Raw genomic sequence first — 21355 nt, forward strand, 5'->3', positions numbered from 1 at the left:
AACCTACAACCAAGATTACTCTACCCAGCAAGGATCTCATTCAGATTTGACAGAGAAATTAAAACCTTGACAGACAAGCAAAAGCTAAGAGAATTCAGCACCACCAAACCAGCTTTACAACCAATGCGAAAGGAACTTCTCTAAGTGGGAAACACAAGAAAAGGAAAAGACCTACAACAACAAACCCAAAACAATTAAGAAAATGGTAATAGAAAGAAATGGTAACATACAAATCGATAACTACCTTAAACATAAATGGATTAAATGCTCCAATCAAAAGACATAGACTGGCTGAATGGATACAAAAACAAAGCCCACATATATGCTGTCTACAAGAGACCCACTTCAGACCTAGGGACACATACAGACTGAAAGTGAGGGGATGGAAAAAGATATTCCATGCAAATGGAAATCAAAAGAAACGTGGAGTAGCAATTCTCATATCAGACAAAATAACTTTAAAATAAAGACTATTACAAGAGACAAAGAAAGACACTACATAATGATCAAGGGATCAATCCAAGAGGAAGATATAACAATTGTAAATATTTATGCACCCAAAATAGGAACACCTCAATACATAAGGCAAATGCTAACGGCCATAAAAGGGGAAATCGACAGTATCACAATCATAGTAGGGGACTTTAACACCCCACTTTCACCAATGGACATATCACGCAAAATGAAAATAAATAAGGAAACACAAGTTTTAAATGGTACATTAAACAAGATGGACTTAACTGATATTTATAGGACATTCCACCCAAAAACAACAGAATACACTTTCTTCTCAAGTGCTCATGGAACATTCTCCAGGATAGATCATATCTTGGGTCACAAATCAAGCCTTGGTAAATTTAAGAAAATTGAAATAGTATCAAGTATCTTTTTCAACCACAATGCTATGAGACTAGACATCAATTACAGGAAAAAAAATCTGTAAAAAATACAAACATTGAGGTTAAACAATACACTACTAAATAACCAAGAGATCACTGAAGAAATCAAAGAGGAAATCAAAAAATATCTAGAAATAAATGACAATGAAAACAACCAAAAACCTATGGGATGCAGCAAAAGCAGTTCTAAGAGGGAAGTTTATAGCAATACAATCTTACCTCAAGAAACAAGAAACATCCAAATAAACAACCTAACCTTACACCTAAAGCAATTAGAGAAAGAACAAAAAAAACCCAAAGTTAGCAGAAGGAAAGAAATCATAAAGATCAGATCAGAAATAAATGAAAAAGAAATGAAGGAAATGATAGCAAAGATCAAAAAAACTAAAAGCTGGTTCTTTGAGAAGATAAACAAAATTGATAAACCATTAGGCAGACTCATTAAGAAAAAAAGGGAGAAGACTCAAATCAATAGAATTAGAAATGAAAAAGGAGAAGTAACAACTGACACTTCAGAAATACAAAGGATCATGAGAGATTATTACAAGCAGCTATATGTCAATAAAATGGACAACCTGGAAGAAATGGACAAATTCTTAGAAAAGCACAACCTTCCGAGACTGAACCAGGAAGAAATAGACAATATGAACAGACCAATCACAAGCACTGAAATTGAGACTGTGATTAAAAATCTTCCAACAAACAAAAGCCCAGGACCAGATGGCTTCACAGGCAAATTCTATCAAACATTTAAAGAAGAGCTAACACCTATCCTTCTCAAACTCTTCCAAAATGTAGCAAAGGGAGGAACACTCCCAAACTCATTCTATGAGGCCATCACCGTGATACCAAAACCAGACAAAGATGTCACAAAGAAAGAAAACTACAGGCCAATATCGCTGATGAACATAGACGCAAAAATCCTCAACAAAATACTAGCAAACAGAATCCAACAGCACATTAAAAGGATCATACACCATGATCAAGTGGGGTTTATCCCAGGTATGCAAGGATTATTCAATATATGCAAATCGATCAATGTGACAAAACATAACAAACTGAAGGAGAAAAACCATATGATCATCTCAATAGATGCAGAAAAAGCTTTTGACAAAGTTCAGCACCCATGTACGATAAAAACCCTCCAGAAAGTAGGCACAGAGGGAACTTTCCTCAACATAATAAAGGCCATATATGACAAACTACAGCAAACATCGTTCTCAATGGTGAAAAACTGAAACCATTTCCTATAAGATCAGGAAGAAGACAAGGTTGTCCACTCTGACCACTATTATTCAACATAGTTTTGGAAGTTTTAGCTACAGCAATCAGAGAAGAAAAAGAAATAAAAGGAATCCAAATCGGAAAAGAAGAAGTAAAGCTGTCACCGTTTGCAGATGACTTGATACTACACATAGAGAATCCTAAAGATGCTATGAGAAAACTACTAGTGCTAATCAGTGAATTTGGTAAAGTAGCAGGATACAAAATTAATGCACAGAAATCTCTTGCATCCCTATACACTAATGATGAAAAATCTGAAAGTGAAATTAAGGAAACACTCCCATTTACCATTGCAACAAAAAGAATAAAATATCTAGGAATAAACCTACCTAAGGAGACAAAAGACCTGTATGCAGAAAACTATAAGACACTAATGAAAGAAATTAAAGATGATACAAACAGATGGAGAGATATACCATGTTCTTAGATTGGAAGAATCAACATTGTGAAAATGACTATACTACCCAAAGCAATCTACAGATTCAATGCAATTCCTATCAAATTACCAATGGTATTTTTCACAGAACTAGAACAAAAATTTCACAATTTGTATGGAAACACAAAAGACCCCGAATAACCAAAGCAATCTTGAGAAAGAAAAACGGAGCTGGAGGAATCAGGCTGCCTGACTTCAGACTATACTACAAAGCTACAGTAATCAAGACAGTTTGGTACTGGCACAAAAACAGAAATATAGATCAATGGAACAGGATAGAAAGCCCAGAGATAAACCCACGCACATATGGTCACCTTATCTTTGATAAAGGAGACAAGAATATACAGTGGAGAAAAGACAGCCTCTTCAATAAGTGGTGCTGGGAAAACTGGACAGCTACATGTAAAAGAATGAAATTAGAACAATCCCTAACTCTATACACAAAAATAAGCTCAAAATGGATTAAAGACCTAAATGTAAGGCCAGACACTATAAAACTCTTAGAAGAAAACATAGGCAGAACACTCTATGACATAAATCATAGCAAGATCCTTTTTGACCTGCCTCCTAGAGAAATGGAAATAAAAACAAAAATAAACAAATGGGACCTAATGAAACTTAAAAGGTTTTGCACAGCAAAGGAAAATATAAACAAGACGAAAAGACAACCCTCAGAATGGGAGAAAATATTTGCAAATGAAGCAACTGACAAAGGATTAATCTCCAGAATTTACAAGCAGCTCATGCAGGTCAATATCAAAAAAAAAACAAACAACCTAATCCAAAAATGGGCAGAAGACCTAAAGAGACATTTCTCCAAAGAAGATATACAGATTGCCAACAGACACATGAAAGAATGCTCAACATCACTAATCATTAGAGAAATGCAAATCAAAACTACGATGAGGTATCACCACACACCAGTCAGAATGGCCATCATCAAAAAATCTGCAAACAACAAATGCTGGAGAGGGTGTGGAGAAAAGGGAACCCTCTTGCACTGTTGGTGGGAATGTAAATTGATAATAGCCACTATGGAGGACAGTATGGAGGTTACGTAAAAAACTAAATATAGAACTACCATACGACCCAGAAATCCCACTACTGGGCATATACCCTGAGAAAACCATAATTCAAATAGAGTCATGTACCACAATGTTCACTGCAGCTCTCTTTACAATAGCCAGGACATGGAAGCAACCTAAGTGTCCATCGACAGATGAATGGATAAAGAAGATGTGGCACATATATACAATGGAATATTTCTTAGCCATAAAAAGAAAAAAATTGAGTTATTTGTAGTGAGGTGGATGGATCTAGAGTCTGTTATACAGAGTGAAGTAAATTAGCAAGAGATAAAAATACCGTATGCTAACACATATATATGGAATCTAAAAAAAAGAAAAAAACAATGGTTCTGAAGAACCTAGGGGCAGGACAGCAATAAAGACGCACATGTAGAGAATGGAGTTGAGGACACGGAGAAGGGGAAGGGGAAGCTGGGGCGAAGGGAGAGAGTGGCATGGACATATATACACTACCAAATGTAAAATAGATAGCTAGTGGGAAGCAGCCGCATAGCTCACGGAGATCAGCTCGGTGCTTTGTGTCCACCTAGAGGGGTGGGATAGGGAGGGTGGGTGAGAGACACAAGAAGGAGGAGATATGGGGATGTATGTATATGTATAGCTGATTCACTTTGTATTAAAGCAGAAACTAACACACCATTGTAAAGCAATTATAATCCAATAAAGATGTTAAAAAAAAGAAGAATTGATGTTTATTTCACAATCATATATAGGCTCAAAAATGGATATGTTGCCCTGCGACTCCATTGCCAAAAGAAAGAATCCATTATTTTCAAACGGAAAGAATCTCAGCTTTTCTATATTTCATTTCAAAACTACGTGGCCAATATATTAGACCTGTTTGAAATCTATTTAAGTATCTGGCACCTTGTAGGTTGTTTGCCTTTAAAAGGTTTTTTTGTTAGTTTTTAGAAAAAAGGGTGAGAATCTCTAATATCAAGAAACTCTTGGTCAGTCCAACCATCCAAGTCATGGCCACAGGGCTGAGAAACACAGGTTAGAATGGAATGTTGGCATTAGGCTTCAGGAAAACAAGGCCTGGCCATTTTAGCCAGTCACAGAGAACTCCTGGTCACCTCCCAAGGGGCAAATTGATGTCAAGTTCTGCTGTCTGTCAGGATTAAGTGCCTGTTTGCTTTTTCACTAACATGTGGTTTGAGAACAAAGCAGCTCAAATCTCCTCAGCCCCTAACAAAGCATCTCAAATTGCTGAGTAAAATTCCTTAATCCCCCATCTTAATCTGAAAACACCAGCAGCGCCTGATAGAAAACTGTGGTCTCTTTTTGTGCTACTCTCCACTCCACCCACCCCCATCTTCCTCATTCCTGACCACCTCTTCCTCAGCACCACCATTCACATGTACATTCAGCTCCCCCCAAATGTGATTCTTCAGTGCAATATTATCACATTTGAAACCCAGGTCACTTGGTCCAAGATCTTGGTGCCGGCTCTAGACATTTTTATTCCTTATCCACTTCATTTTTTAAAGTAAAGGGAAAAAAAAATAAAGATCATCACAGAGAGATGAATTAACCACCTTCACATAACCTTGAAGATTATATGTACACAAATAGTATTGTCATAAGTTTTAATGACAGGGCTTAACTGTTTGTTTGCAATATGTGTCAACTCTCAGTCAGAAGTCAAAAAGATATGGGGATTTTACATACCCATTTAGAATATTTTTAACTAAGGTAAGAGAAGGAAGCGAAACTAACTTCTATGGTTGGAAACTGTGAAACAGTCTTTGTTAACACTTAGCAAAAGAATCAGCAAATAGAAAATATTTTCCATTATGTGCATATATTCACTGAATATTAAGGATCAAGATTTTATCTGTTGACTAGAGGTGAAAGGCTCCAATCTTTTGCCACCTTAATTTGCAAAGTGTTGAAGTCTGCAAGTTGAAGTACATAAAACCTTACTTTCTGTAAAAAAAAAAAAAATGCCTTATAATTTCAACACTTTATTTGTGCCATCTTTTCTTACCAATTTTAGTTGAAAACAGAATTGGTAGTTTTTTCTTGGGGGGATTTTTTTTGGGACAACTGCTAAATTAAGTTCTGGTTTTAGGGAAGCTGGGATTCATGGCAGTTATCTTTGTTTCTATTTTCCTATAAGAAAGTTGAACAAGATTCACCATCAAAGATAAATAAAATCAGAAAACTCTACTCCTTCACTCCAAACATCTTATTCAATTGAGCACCAAGTTAAGATAGATCCTGATCTAGTAGGCTCTCACTCTTTCTCACTTCTCTCTCACAAAATCCTCCTCCCTAACACAAGTGAATAAAAGCCCTTTCCCTAGTAATCTTGGACTCTGTTGCAGTATGTATATCTCTGAAAAATGGTAATAAAGCTTTATAGAGAAAATAAAAAATAGGAGAGCGAAAACTTCCTAACACCACAAACATCTATGAAAATAGCACCTGTGCTATATTTAACAGTATCACTTCCTGCATTTTTCTTCCTGGCATTTTTACTTTCTGCGAGGTTGGGTGAAGGGAAAGAGCAAAAGGAGAAGATGGGAGGTGTATGCCAACAGCCTGGTTCTAGTTCAAGCTTTCATCGCCAACTGTCCTCTTGAGAAGTTAACCTCTATTAGAAAAAAAAATAAAGTATTGGAATTCAGATACAAAACAGCACATTTTTCTCAATAAATTCAACCATTCCTATAAAACCCCTACTTAAATAGTAGAAACAACACCCCCTCCCAGTTCAGGAATGATTATCCTTTACAAATGTCAGATTTTTAAGCTCATCACTTTGAATAGGAGGAAAATAGAAAATCTGGACCATTGCTGCAGCTCCTAATCCATAAATCCTCAAACATGAACCTTTCTACCCTAAACCCAAGGTTAGAGGCAATGACCTTGAATGACCTAAATAGAGCAATGATCCCAGAAAAGCTTCATAGTACATGACATAATACATGGGTAAAAGCATGGACTCTAGTCAACCTATCTATGTTTGAATCCCAGTTCTTCTATTTCCTAGCTGTGTGGCCTTGAGAAAGTTACTCTGTGCCTCATTTTCCCCTGCAAAATGAGAATAATAGTCATACCCAACTCATATAAACATTAAATGAGTTACTATTTCTAAAATACAGAACTGTCTGCTATAGGAATGTTTGATTTTTTAAAAATTTACACCTTTCCAAGTTAATTTGAAAATAAGATCTTTCTTTTTCTACTCTATTCAAAGAAAAAACTTTTTACATCCTAAGTGACAGCATGGGAAGAAAAGAAATAAAATGGTGGGAGAAGGTTTTTGCCTAGTTAGTTTTGTCATAACAAAATTTCTGTAAAGGATAAAGTTCAAAGCAAGAGATGCTACAAATTACATAAGGACTACAGCAACATCATTTAAAATGTTTGGGAGAAACTCAAAACATTCCTCAGGCTACAATTCTTCTGTCCAGGATGTACTACCACTGGAATTCTTAAAGGTTTGCTCCATTGTGAGCTCGTGAAGCCAAAGCCAAGGGTGCCATTCTCAGGCTCTCTAGTTAATTTTACCGTATCTCACAGGTATAAACTGCTCCTAAACCTGAATAATCTTTCCAAAAATATATGTTTGCAGTCACAGCAAATCAAGGGAAAGGTACCAGTGAATCAACGTCAATATAAATTGATCAAACTTTCAAAATATATTTCTTAAGAATAGCAAGGCTATGTGTAGAATGCACCACACGTTAGTATTCCCTAAAAAAAGTCTTCCCAATCATGTTTAATTATAAGCCCAAAGAATATCTGAAACTCCTCAAAAAATGGAGGACGTATGATGAAACAGAAGGCCAGCTAACAATGGTTTTCTAGCTTTCATAAAACTGGTAGAGAGCAGTGAGGTCTTAGACACACAAGTCTGAGGATTTTGTCGTTTATCTCACCTCTTTATTCATTGCTTAATGGAACTTTAGTTTTCTAAAATCGGAAAGAATGAAGGAAAGGAAGGAAAAAAGAAGGAAGGAAGGGAGGGAGGGAGAGAAGGAAGGGGGGAAACTGAAAATAACCTAATGGTCCATCAATAGGTAATTAGCCATGGGCTATGGAACTATTAAAAATGACTCTGTGTGTGTGTGTGTGTATGTGTGTGTGTGTGTGTGTGTGTGTGTGTGTGTGTGTGTTGTCTTGCTGGCATTCATGGCATATTCTTAAGTTAAAATGCAGATTAGAAGACTGTATGCATAAAATATCTCATTAATAATTTTATTTTGATTATATGTTGAAATGATAATATTTTGAAGAGGTTGAGTGAAATAAAATATGTTGATAGAATGGGTAAAAAAGAAGAAGAAGACCGTGTGCATAGTATGATTTCACTTGGGAGAATTTTTTCTCTGTTGTGTATAGGAAGCAAAATCTGAGAGAAAACAAAAGTAAAGAGAATAATGATTATCTGTTTGGAGAGTTTTCCTTTCTCACTGTTTTCTCTTTTCCCACCTGTATTTTCTCTTATTTGTATGAGCTGTACACTTATGATGTAAACCCAGGTGGCCACAACCAAAATGTCAGCTCTGCACGTTTGTACCTGGACAGAGGGCACCATTTCCACCTGTTAAATTCCGATTACACAGAAACCTAGGTACAGCTGCCAGTCAATGTCTCACAAAAATAAATACATAAATGTATGCATTGTTATATGCAGACATTCACACAAACTTAAAAAAAATTATGAATTGTTAGGATTATTATTAGTAATAATTACCCACATCTGATCAAAACTACCGTATCAGTCATTCTCAGATTTTAAGGAGTATGAAAATCCCCTGGAAGGAATCTCAAAACCCCAATGGCTGGGCCCGCCCTCAGGTTCTGATTAAGCAGGTCTGGGCTGGAGCCTGAGAATCTGCATGTCTAGAAGATTCGCAGGAGATGCTGGTGCTTCTGGTCAGAGAACCACTTTGAGAACAACTGACATATCAAGGCTATTCTGCTTGAATGATGAAAGTCTAAGGATGAGCGGATGCCTCTGTGTTCAGGTGTGTTCAATTCTACGCTGAGGACGATGGTAAACAGCTGTTCTTCCTCCTCACTGGAGAGAAGAGAGGAAATGGAATTAACCTGTACGATAATAATTTAGGTTTACTCTAGAGGGGAAATGTCCCCCCATAAGGGTTATTAAGCACTGAGACGGGCTCAGAGGGTTACCAAGAGGAAGTGTTTGTTATCTGCCTCCCTAGAGGTTTTTAATAACTTACAGACCTTACTTGAATGGCGAGGAAGAGAAAAGAGAGGACATTAAGTGGCACCAGTTATTTTCAAGGAGACCCAAACCCATTCCACTACCTTTGGGTGAACAGGGATCACTAAATATTTTCTCTTCCTCCGCTCCCCAAATCGAGCGATATGAAAATATTCTGTTTTTTCTCACTTCAAGGAGAGTGTTTCAGACTCAAATAACATTGAAATAGTTCAATTTATACCCTTTCCTTGAGACATAAGAGCAGATCAACCAGGACAAGATGCTTTTCTGATTTTCTATCTCCCGTGCTGGGGAAGCACCAAATCAAGAGGTTTACATCTATCTCCTTGGAAGAAAAAGCCCAGACATCAACTCAGTAAAACTTACAAAAGGCTGCTTTCAACATAGGCTGGGAGCTTCCAGAGAAAATCTTTGGAGAATGAAAACAAATGCAGTTATATAGCCCACTCAACTAATTTTCCTTAGGTTAAACTCTTCATTCTCATCTCTTTGCTATCTCAGAGTACAAAACCAGTCACAGTCAACAGCTGACACTTGCCTTCATTCACTAGACATCTGGACTTTTCCATGATTCTCATCATGGAACTTGGGAAACTGACATACCACACTCCCACCGACTATGAGAACTTGGACTCTGGTGGGTGAGACAGCTGGATTCACAGCCCCATCCACCATTCCCTGCCTGTGTGACCTTGAGCAAGTCATTTAATCTCTCCGTTTCTCCTCTGTAAAATGGAATCAATTCTACCTGTCTCCCTGCGCTGCCTTGGCGATTTAATGAGATGCAGAGTGGAGAGGATCTTAGCCCAATGCCTGCCTCACAGAAGGAGCTCAACAAATGTTAGTTGTGTCTCCCTTCAAAACCTAGTCCCTGAGGCAAAAATGGTCTGGACAGAAGCCATTTGATGACTCTTAAGTCTAATTAAACATTTGTTACTAAGCCAATTTTGTATATAGATTTTTGTTCATCCATATTTTCTCCCAGGTCAGTGCAACTTTGCTCCAATGAGTGCCTCTGAATTTCCACTGACCGTGTAGTGGAAAAAGCCTCTCTTGCACCAGTATATTAATAAACTAAATTGTTTTGGATGTAATTATACAATTAACTCCAAATCAGCATTTCCTTTGGAACCCATTATTTCCTTTAATCTGCAATGAGGAAATGGAGAAATAGCTTTGGATTTAACATTGGTATTCAGATTTCTCTGCTTCATTAAGAAAACCAAATACTAAGCTCCGACTATTTTCAAAACGGGACTTATTCAGATTATAAGTAAAAAAATAAAACAAATAGCTATAAAATGGGAATATGATCATATAGCTTAAAGCATCATTATGATGATGAAATGGGATAATTGGTGCAAAATACCTAGCAGAGTTCATAGTACACAGTTAGCTATAATTATTGTTATTATGATGGTTTTGAGTATGTGATGAAGTCCTCTTCAGATCTAAAATTTGATGCTTAGAAGTTATTTAATCCTCAGGAAAGCCTGTCTCATTCCTTCACTCTGTGAATACCACCGTCCTAGACAAAGAACACTTAGGACCTGCATGACCACATCCACAGCAAATTTTGCTTGTGCCCTAACTTCTTTCTTTTTTATTAATTTGTAGAAGTGGGCATTTATGGAAAATCTCTAAATGTGTTTCTTTTCTATTGACTTATGTATTCCATACTTACTTTCCTAGTCCATACTGTGGAAAATTAGCATGGGATCATAATCATTTAGAACCGAAGGTATCTTAGGGGGTCATCTAATCCACTCTCGTTATTTTGAAGATGAGGAAACTGAGATTCAAAAATGTGAGGTGACATTCCAAAGCCCCTAAACAAGCACCATCAAATCAAGAACCCAAATTCTTTCTTCTCATCCCAGCAGCTAGGGAGCTAAGGGAAGTACTAATAGGTTTGGGATATTTGTTGCATGGAGAGTGTGTTTTTATTTTCATATCTCCAGGAATTGTTATTTGTGAGTGACAGAAACCGAACTTTAAGAAACTTCAGCAGAACAGGATTCCATTGGTTCATATAACACAGCCTCAGGCTGCAAGGAAATTTAGACACAAGAGACTTGAAAATCTGGACTTGTTATTGGTCTCTTGACTCTTTTTTCTGTAGATTGACTTCATTTTCTCAGACTGACCTTCTCTATAAGCAGTCCCAACGTAGGGAAAAGACCATACCCATTAGGACCATGTGCTTCTGAATGTAACAGCAACTCACACACAGTAGCATAACTAAATAGAGGTTTTCTGACATAGCAAGATTTACAAAGGGGAGTAGACTGAGGCTGATGCAGCTACTTGAGATGTTCTCAATGATTCAAGGTCCTCCCAAGTTCCTACTCCATTGTTCTTAGCAGGCTGAAGACGTCATCGTGCACAAGTTTCCAGCAGAGGGGAGAGAAGTCAGGGCAAAAGTCACTTGTCAGCTGAGAGCGACCCCTTTCATCAGGACAATAATGTTCCAGAAGCCCCACACAGCAGACTTTCATTTATATCACATGGGTCGCAAATGAACATCTGTGGTTCCAGGACAGTGTGAGGAGATGGGTATTTTCAACTGGGAACATACCTGCGCTAAAAAAAAAAAAAAAAAAAAAAAGTGCGACTTTGCTCATCAGGAAAAAGGGGACAATAGATATTGGTAGGCAGTTTGTTTGCCACAGGACATTCCTCTTATTTCCAACTGGACAAATCCTGAAAAGGGTCATGGAATGGCTCTCTTGGCTCCCACGCCCACCCCATGACCAGAATAGTGGGAGATCACAATTCACAGCCCCAACTAGAACCACAGGCAGGTTAGGAGAAGATTCCAGCATAAGGAAGAGCTACAGTTGCCAGAGGAAAGGACGGGGTACACAGCAAAGGAAACAATAGATACTATGAGAATCCAAATTGCAGGAAGTATAACCATAATACAAAAATTTGCTCAATACTGAAAATGCTGATTATAGTCGTGAATTTTGAAAAGGACCAAGAATTTCCTCTGCTGAAGTTCAGAGCATACCCCAAAGCCATAGGGAAACCCATAGCAAAAGGCTGATTCCAAATATTAAATATAAAAGATTGCATACCCATTTGTCGGGTGCATCATTTTATACCCTACGGGTGAGTAATAGGTCAAGGCTAGGTATTTGCTGCCTCATCCAGGGGTATTATCTTCAATCATGTTAATTATATTAATATGACCTGCACTAATGAAAACCACAAAAACCTATTTTGGTTCCTCTCAGCACATACATTTTGATAATTTAGTCCTGTCAGGCTTGTGTGCCTCTCAGCACCAGACTCAATGCTCATAATATCAGGGTAATTTTAAGCATTTTCTACGCAAAACCAACAAAGAAAATGACTTGTGAACTAAATTTCATTTTGGTTGAGCAGCAAACCAGATCAAGAATGAAGAGATTCCTGATGACTTTAGGGATGCTTCTGGTCTTATCCATCCATCTCTCTTTCTTAACATATATTCTGCTTTGACATGTTTTCTAAATGATTAGCCACCTGAGAAAATATTTAAATGACCAAATCATAAGGTAAAAAATTTATAGCCTAAATTACATTAAACAAATTCAATATGTTATGCATATGGAAATTAGGAGCTTTCAGATTATATTTTAGCCATTAAAATGTGCCTTAAAATATTTAGCTTCTGTCTGCAACAGTGTGATTTTTTTCGCCTGTACTTCTAATGGCAGATTCTCAGAGTAACCAAGCGAAAACAAATGACTTAGTCCTTGGTTCAGAGAAATAATGGGTTACTAGCATAATTAATTTTATGTTTAATTACTGTAGAATGAAACAATTCAACAATATCCAATCAATCCTTAGAATGACAGAACAGAAGGTCAGCAGTTGCTAAGTCAATTGTTTTGAAAGAGAAATTTATGTCAGGTTCTCTTTTATGTGCTATGGAAAGAAATTGGATAAAAGTGGTCAAGCAAACATTAATTAATTGTATAAATGTAATCTGGTTGTCATGCTAAATCATACAGGCAGGGGATATAGTTCTCAGAATGGTGGGCATGCATCAACTGCAAATTTCAGTGACATGTCCAACCCTGCCCCACTGCCAAGCCATACACAATTAAGAGCCTTGGAGTCAAATATTAACATCTCTAGAATTCTTTTTTTTTTTTTAATTTATTTATTTTTGGCTGTGTTGTGTCTTTGTTGCTGCGCGCGGGCTTTCTCTAGTTGTGGCGAGCGGGGGCTACTCTTCATTGCGGTGCGTGGGCTTCTCATTGTGATAGCTTCTCTTGTTGTGGAGCATGGGCTCTAGGCATGCGGGCTTCAGGAGTTGTGGCACGCGGGCTCCAGTAGTTGTGGCACGCGGGCTCAGTAGTTGTGGCTCATGGGCTTAGTTGTTCTGCGGCATGGGGGATCTTCCTGGACCAGGGCTCGAACCCGTGTCCCCTGCATTGGCAGGTGGATGTTACCCACTGCGCCAGCAGGGAAGCCCTAGAATTCTTTTCATAAAGTCTGTCCTGACAATCATGGAAAGGAGTTGGTGGTTCCACTCCATTGCCTTCCACAGCAGCCCCCAGCACAGGGGGCTGAGACTAACTGAACTCCCCACTCCTTTTGCTGTCCCATTAATAACAAGAAACTATTTCACAAAATAGTTTGGTTTTTTTTTTCTGACCCTAGCACTGATCACATTTGGGAGCTCATGTAGGCAATAAAACTAGAAGATACGGAAGGTGGTCCCCATTACATTTTCACATTCAAAAAAGTTAATTTTCCAAGATTGCCTCCTGGCCCTTGGTTTCCCCAGCATTTAAAGGCATTTAGATACTCTGCTTATTTGACTCAGAAAACCCCAGCTTTCCCTCTGCCATAACTAAGGTACTTATATCAACGTGACTGTGTACTTGCGTCAAGACCACCCCTTCTGCCTGTATTATAACTCTTTTGGGAGATGCCCCCAACATCCTATTTTATTTTTTCTTGACGGCTTCTTTCTGAAACTGGAGTATGAAGCAGCCTTTTCTCTGCAAGCATGGAGGTGAAAGATCACATCTACATCCCTTGAGAATTTCCTGTGAAAAAACTAAGGCATCACTTTCCCATCATATCTACCAACTCCTTGAGGACGGCTTTGAGAAATCCAGGCCTGAAGAGACAGTGCTTACTGTATTTAGGATGTTACTATAAATAAAGAAGAGTTTGTGTCCATTTAATTAATGGGACTGGGCAAAGTGTGGAACAAGCTCATTCATGGAGATCAAAATCTGTAAGGTACAAAAATTCCCCTTGGGGTAGTTGGATTGAAGGGGCACGAGGGAGGCAATGGGGGCGGGGGGTTAGGGCAGCTGGAAATGTTTTGCTTTTAGAGCTGGATACTTCCTGCAGGTACATTCAGCTTGTGAAAATTCACCAGGCTTATAATTTATGTATTTTTCTGTTTATAGATAGATTTCAAGAAAAGGTACTCGAAAATGCAAATTAAAAAGTAAAGCCTCTGCCATACAGGCCTTAGCGTCCAGGAGTCTGTGGCAAAATGTTTCTCTAAGAGGATCTTGGATTCATTATAGAAAATTGGGTGGATGCCTCTGGTTTTTCATGAATCAGTTAAGGTTCTTTGCACATGCTGAGTTGATATTCTAGAGTTGCAGCCCTGTTCAGCCAGGCTGGCTTGGGCCCTGAGTGAATTTTGAGCATTGGTTAGTGATTGTAGCAATGTAGCACTTTGAAGCTGTAGCTTAAACACAGAATTTTTACTTGAGAGGTCAGAATAACCCTAAACTACATGAAAAGTGTGTATAGTTACCAGGACCTGTGCATGTATTTGGAAGGTTCCACGGACCAGAACAGAGAGCCCTCATGACAACACTCATTCTCTGTTACAGCATTAAGTTATCCCAATGTCCAAAGTCTCCCACAATGCTGAAGCAGTTGTTTTCCTTGGGCCACCAGACATTTTCCAATAGAAATATTCAGCTAGTTTTCACATTCTTAAATACAAGGAAACACTATGACTACAAATTTAGTATCTTCAGAATAATCTGGGAATTCTTTCTTCCAGTATTGATTGCTTTCAGTAGCAAAATGGTTTGTCTATAGAAACATTCCTCTCAGACTGAGTGGATACCAGGCTGACATCCACATTGCCTGGACTTCGAAAGCATCATTTCTGATAGTAGAACTGGTTGAATGGAAAGTTGATACCCTTTAAATAAATCCGACCAAAACCAGAAATAGAAATGCAGGAGCTGACTAGGTTAAAACCATTAAATTATGCTCCTCAAAAGGCATTTGATAAATCAGCCACTGATATTTCTAAGTAAATCTAGTTTAATGTTTGTTGATTTATGCAAAGATGACCCATTCTTTGTGTGATAAGGTCTTTGGGACCACATGTCTAATTTCTCAACCATACAAATACTCAGTTCTAGAACCCTCATAAAAAACTATGTCTGTTTGTTATGGATTACTCATAGGTGGGTGTATATAGTATAGCATAATATTGTATTGTTCAGCATTATTTTTCATGGAAAGTAAGAAGCCATCAACTATAAGAAGCACAGTAACTTTATATAATATCACTAAGGAAGGAAAAAATACTCCTAATTTTAACTTTTTCTCTTTTAAGATACAGCTTTATTTCAAATATTAGAAGCTGAAAAATGTCTTAGATGTGATGAAATATGTCTTTTTTCTACTATCTTTTTTCTACTAACTTTTTTCTACTCTGGAGGAAAAAAATTTTAGCTAATTTTAAAATTCCATAGCAATCACCAATGGACAAGGGTTTAGCTAATTTTAAAATTCCATAGCAATCACCAATGGACAAGCAATCACCAATGGACAAGCAATCACCAATGGACAAGCAATCACCAATGGACAAATATATTGCAGTGAACATAAGCCTTTTTATGAGTTAATATGAAAAAGGATAATATTGTTTTGCTATTTGGAAAACAAAGTTACTGTCTTCTACCAAGTGAACATAAAAGGTCACAGTTCCCCTCTTCTATTTTCTGCAATAGTTTTTGCGCTGCTGATGAAAATATGACATAAAATAGAGTACATAAGATCCACACAAACTAACTCACAAAATGCAGTTTCTCGGTATTTCCTTTAAGTACAACTCTAAAGCAATTATACAGCCACTTTACAAAACCTTAGCTACATGTAATTATCCATGACAAGTGCATTTGTGACACTGAATTCAATCACATTCCCTTAAACTTGATCTTTGAATGTCCATGGCAGTAATAAAACCATCATTTGCCCCAGTGAATATTCTTTGAAATTAATTTTTCTTTCCATTTTTAATTGTAACACGTTTTGCTTTCAAGAGAAGAAGTAGAAGTCTAAATTAGAAGAAAACTCAATTATCTGAAACATAATTCATTCTAAACATATCGCTGAAAAACTTTGCTTTAAGCAGGAAAGTTCATGATTCTTTTCCCTTTTTGTGTAGGGCTGGAATGAATCCTCTAGATTGGGGTTTTAATCCAACAACTATTTTGAAACCTTAGAATAAAACATATAATAGCTCTATGAGATTGAAATTTTTAAAATCATGAATTAGTAATAATATTTCCCCATTCCACCAATTTAAATATAATAAAGGGGGAAATAGATTGAAATACTTTAGGAAAAAATGACCACTAAGATAGATACATACTTTGCAAGTAGAATCTATTAGAAATACTCTGGTACAAACATTCCTAATACTTTATCACCAGCCCTTTCAGATCACTGTGGATCAAAGCTGCCTTCATTTTAACTGGTAAAATTCTGTATAAATGCTTAACACCCAAACACAGGGTATAAATTTTGATTCACATCTGCATTTTAAAAAGACAGCTTCAAAATACATTTTGGGGACAGCTGGGGAAACTGGAATATAAACTATATGTTAGATTATATTATTGAATTGTTCATTTTCTTAGGTGTGTGATAATGGTGATTTAGTTATATGGGAGAATGCTCTAATCATTAGGCGATACACGCTGAAGTATTTAGGAGTGAAGTGTCATGATGTCTGGAATTTAAAATAATACAAACACACACACACACAGAGTGTACAATGGTGACAAAATGTTAACAATTGGTTGAATGCAGGTGAAAGGTGTACAGATATTCATGGTGCTCTGTTTTCTACTTTTCTATAGGTTTGAAAGTTTTTTTCAAAATAAAAAGTGGAGGGGAACTTGTATAAATTCATGGAAAGGCTCTTCATCTGAACAACACTGAATATATGCATTTTTTACTCTTTCCCTCCATTTCAATAGTTGATGTTAGTATGTGCTTCTCTGATGCTCCAACAAAATACTTCTGGAAGAATGGCAGGTCAGCATGCCTTGTTTTAAGTTTATTAACTGACAACCTACTTTCAATGACAAAAGAAAATGTAATCTAGGCCTGTTTTAGAGCCATGATTGTCAGCTCACGTGGTCAATATGTCATGCAAGGTACACTTCATTAAGGAGTGAATTACTTTGCTTGTAATCTGAGCTAACTGAACGTCAATGTCAGGTTGTAAAAATCATAGATTAAAATGTAACACTAAGTGCAATCAGATAGGCAACATCACCCTTTGCCCTCCAAAAACAACCCCAAATCAGGGCTTATTTTATACAAGTTGCAGATAGAAAGTCTCTTTTGTACCACAAAGAAGCAATTTTCCTGCCACTGAAAGGACTTCCGGGTTAAGTGTAATATTTACGTGTCTCATTGCCACGCTTTTATATCTGGCAAGATTGAAAATTAAAATTTCACTGTGTCCAAGCGTTCATTAGCTAAGAGAGTAAACTCTCCAGGTTAATATCCCATGTAATGATAAGAGAAACAATCAAAAACCCCTGCAAAGGGTAAGTACTAGAAAGTATGTTATTTCGGCAAAATCCCTCCAATGTCCTATGCATTATCAAAAAGGCAAATTCCCTGTCAAAGATGCTCTCCAAAGATAAGGCCCATGAATCATGAAACACATCTAATTGTAATACACTTATCCTCTGTCAAGTCAATGAAACCCATCTCTCTCCTGGTTGTTCTAAACAAGGCAAACGGATTTGGTACCATATTTACTTAACCAGGCACGCACTGACCATGTTGATGGCCTTGAACATGGGAGAGGTTTGGTAAAGTGAACAAAGGGCTCACTCCAGCATCAGATAAGAAATGACTTTCCCCCCCTGTGCTGCCACTTTCTGTCTATATAATTTTGAGCAGGTCAGTTACTGTTTCTCAACTTCAGTTTCTTCGCCTGTGAAATAGGTATGATAATGCTCACCTCTCTGGATTTTTATCATGATTAGGAATAATATATGAAAAACACCTTGGAAGGGCCTGACACTTATCAAGTACACAGAAAAGGGGAATTATCAATTGTATAACAGCAGTACATTTTATTTTTCAAAGATATGAATGGTTTTTCATTGAGCAGATCACTCTGGTCTTGAGTGAATAGTTCAGTGCATGTGTTAGTGAGTTTGAAATATTTAACAAGGCACATTATGTACAACACCAAATGAGGTAGAAATCTGGTTTATTACTACGGCATCTCATCATAGCTCAAGGAAGATCCGAATTTTCCAACTGGAAAGAATGGCAGGTAATGGTCAAACACATACTTCATTTTTTTTCATGTACCTCTCTCTAAGTGAGAGCTCCCAAACTTTGGTTTAAGAGGATCAGCTGCTTTGCATTTCTCAGGAGTCCAGCGTGGGAAAAAGGACCCCCCACGGTGACTTCCAGGGGAGGGGGTCAATTTGGCAGAGAAATTCCATAAAGTGTTCCCCACCCAGAACGCTTCTAGAGGGGCTTACTTAGAAATTCACTAGGTAAGAATTTTTGTCCATCTTCTACTTGTGGTGTCCCATCCTATATCCATAGCATTTCACTATGAAACTACTCTTCCTGAAGGAATATCAGCAAAAGTAAAACAAGTGGAATCTTCTAGAATACCAGGATCAAAATTGCTTTGTTTTGTGCTGAGATACTCTCTAATATCTGGTCTCTTCTATCTGTAGACATGTGGAAATAATTTTTTTTTAATTTTTTTAAATTTTTTATCTTTATACAACTTTTAAAACTTAAACTCCATTTACAGTTATTACAAAATATTGGCTATATTTCTTATGTTGTACAATACATCCTTATAGCCTATCTTACACCCAGTAGTTTGTAACTCTCACTCCCCTACCCCTATGTTGCCCCCCTCCCCACTGGTAACCACTAGTTTGTTTTCTATATCTGTGAGTATGCTTTTTTTTTGTTATATTCACTAGTTTGTTGTATTTTTTAGATTCTACATGTAAGTCATATCATACAGTATTTGTCTTTCTCTGTCTGACTTATTTCACTTAGCATAATGCCCTCCAAGTCCATCCCTGTTGCTGCAAATGGCAAGTTTTCATTCTTTTTTATGAGTAGTATTCTGTTTTGTGTGTGTGTGTGTATACATATATATATGTGTATATATATATATATATCACATCATCTTTATCCATTCATCTGTTGATGGACACATAGGTTGCTTCCATAGCTTTGCAATTGTAAATAATGCTTCTAGGAAAACTGGGGTGCATGTATCTTTTTGAATTAGTGTTTTTGTTTTTTTTCAAATATATACCCAGGATGGAGCTGCTGAGTCATATGGTAATTCTATTTTTAGTTTTTTGAGAAAACTTCATACGGTTTTCCATAGTGACTGCACCAATTTACATTCCCACCAACAGTGTACAATTTGGAAATAATATTTCTGAAATGTGACTTTGGTCTCTGGGCAAAGGGATAGGATTGGGTAGAAAGAAGCCAGCCCAGGACTGGGCATGTGGCAGGTGCTCGGTTTGTAAACAGAGAAGGAAGCTGTGCCATAATACTTTCCTTCAGTTTTAAAGCCAAAAGAGAAAACAGTCGTTATCATCCAACAAATGAAAAACTCTCTAAAGAGCATCATTTAGAAAAGCACTCTGGCCATGCAAGTTTACATTTTCAGTGTTAACATAAACAGTCCTTAAGTTGGCCGAAAGGTCAGGACAGCAGCTAATAAAATCAGCAACTAAATTTAAAATAAAGAAATGTCCTTCCCTTGCAGAGGGAATTTTAGCTTGCCCTTTCCTTTGGTCACAGCCTGCATGAGAATGTCTTTAGATTTTTCAAAAGTGAAAGTTGGAGTAAATAAGATGTGAATATTGGAGGCTGAGACCTGCTAGATGTGTTTTTTAAACAGCTCTTTAGATGGGTGAATACGGCAGCTTGATTAAGACATGCATACCTTGATCATCTGTCATCTGCATGTCTTTAAGCCCTGAGGGGTAGTTTGTGCCAGATCCGGAAAGAAGTATGCCCCAAGAGACTAAGGACAGCACTACTTGGTAATCAAAAAAGAGAAATGAACATGGCATTGAAGAGACTTAAAGAGGCGGGCACAAAACTCATTTGTTTATCCCCAAATATAAATTTCTTCCCAGACCTCGTTCATTCCTGCTATCCTTCTCCTTAGCTGGGAAAGAAATTGCATCATTTCTCTTCCTCTGGCTTTACATCTCCATTTTCATAAGGTGCCCCTTGCATTCTCATGCATGCTAGATGTCAGCATTACCCACAGCTCTGGAACAGGCTGGGGCGGGGGAGTGGGGATCCTTATGAATCCTGGATTCATAACACTGGGAATCCGGGAAAGGATGCAGATGGGCCTGGATGGAGTTTGAGAGGATTGATCTCAGCTACAGAAGACCCTGACCCAAGTCCAGCTCCTGCTACCCAATTCCAGGCCGGGACAAGGCTGAAATAGCTCAGCAAACCACACTCATTCATTCTAGTACAGCTGCTCCCAGTGGGTTTATGCATATCGTACTTTGATGCATTTCCTCTTTGGAAACTGGCTAAAATTCTTCTACTTTTCATTTTGTATTCTACATTTTGTTAGGTAAATTTTTTTCCATCTCCATCCACCATGATACTTACCCCAGTGCAATAACATGGTAGTCTTAATAAACACTTCATCAATTAATATATAAATTACAGAATTCTTTGAAAAAAAGGGTTACAGCAGCATTTATTCAAAATCCTGTGTTGCACATCATTAATTAGGTTGACATAATACCATGTATTTGTTTCAGAAAGTAAACCTGCTTTCTAAGAAAAATTCATCAACACTTATAAGTTTTGAAATCAAAGAACACCCCCCTAAACTTCATTTCTTAGCCAAAATCTGTAATTTGGCAACTGGTGAAAATGAATGAATATTAGAAGTTTAATGATAAAGAGGATAAAAACCAATTATAATCTTATTGTAATGACTAATTTTTATTTGTTATAAAATGTTTTAATATACAAAAAAGGACGAATAACAATATAGAATATGTTGAATTCTATTCTATGTTGACTAGAATATGGGGGTCACCACCGAGCTTAAAAAATTAACTAGTACAAGCATAGCTGTAGTTCCTTGTGTACCCCTCCCAAATGTATTCCT

The 21355-nt window shown here is 37.3% G+C and overlaps 1 protein-coding gene across 1 annotated transcript in view; it reads right to left on the reverse strand.

The window, feature by feature from the left end:
• The window catches only part of LOC309612586 (uncharacterized protein), a 59152-nt gene extending 38668 nt beyond the window's left edge, over nt 1–20484 (reverse strand). The window contains exon 1 of the mRNA XM_082358467.1: nt 20153–20484. Coding sequence (XP_082214593.1) covers nt 20153–20282 — 130 coding nt within the window. The 5' untranslated portion in view covers nt 20283–20484. The remainder of the gene's footprint in view (nt 1–20152) is intronic.
• Between the last annotated feature and the right edge of the window lie 871 nt (nt 20485–21355).

This window comes from Balaenoptera borealis (assembly GCF_965194805.1).
Source record: "Balaenoptera borealis genome assembly, chromosome: 15".
NCBI lineage: Eukaryota > Metazoa > Chordata > Mammalia > Artiodactyla > Balaenopteridae > Balaenoptera > Balaenoptera borealis.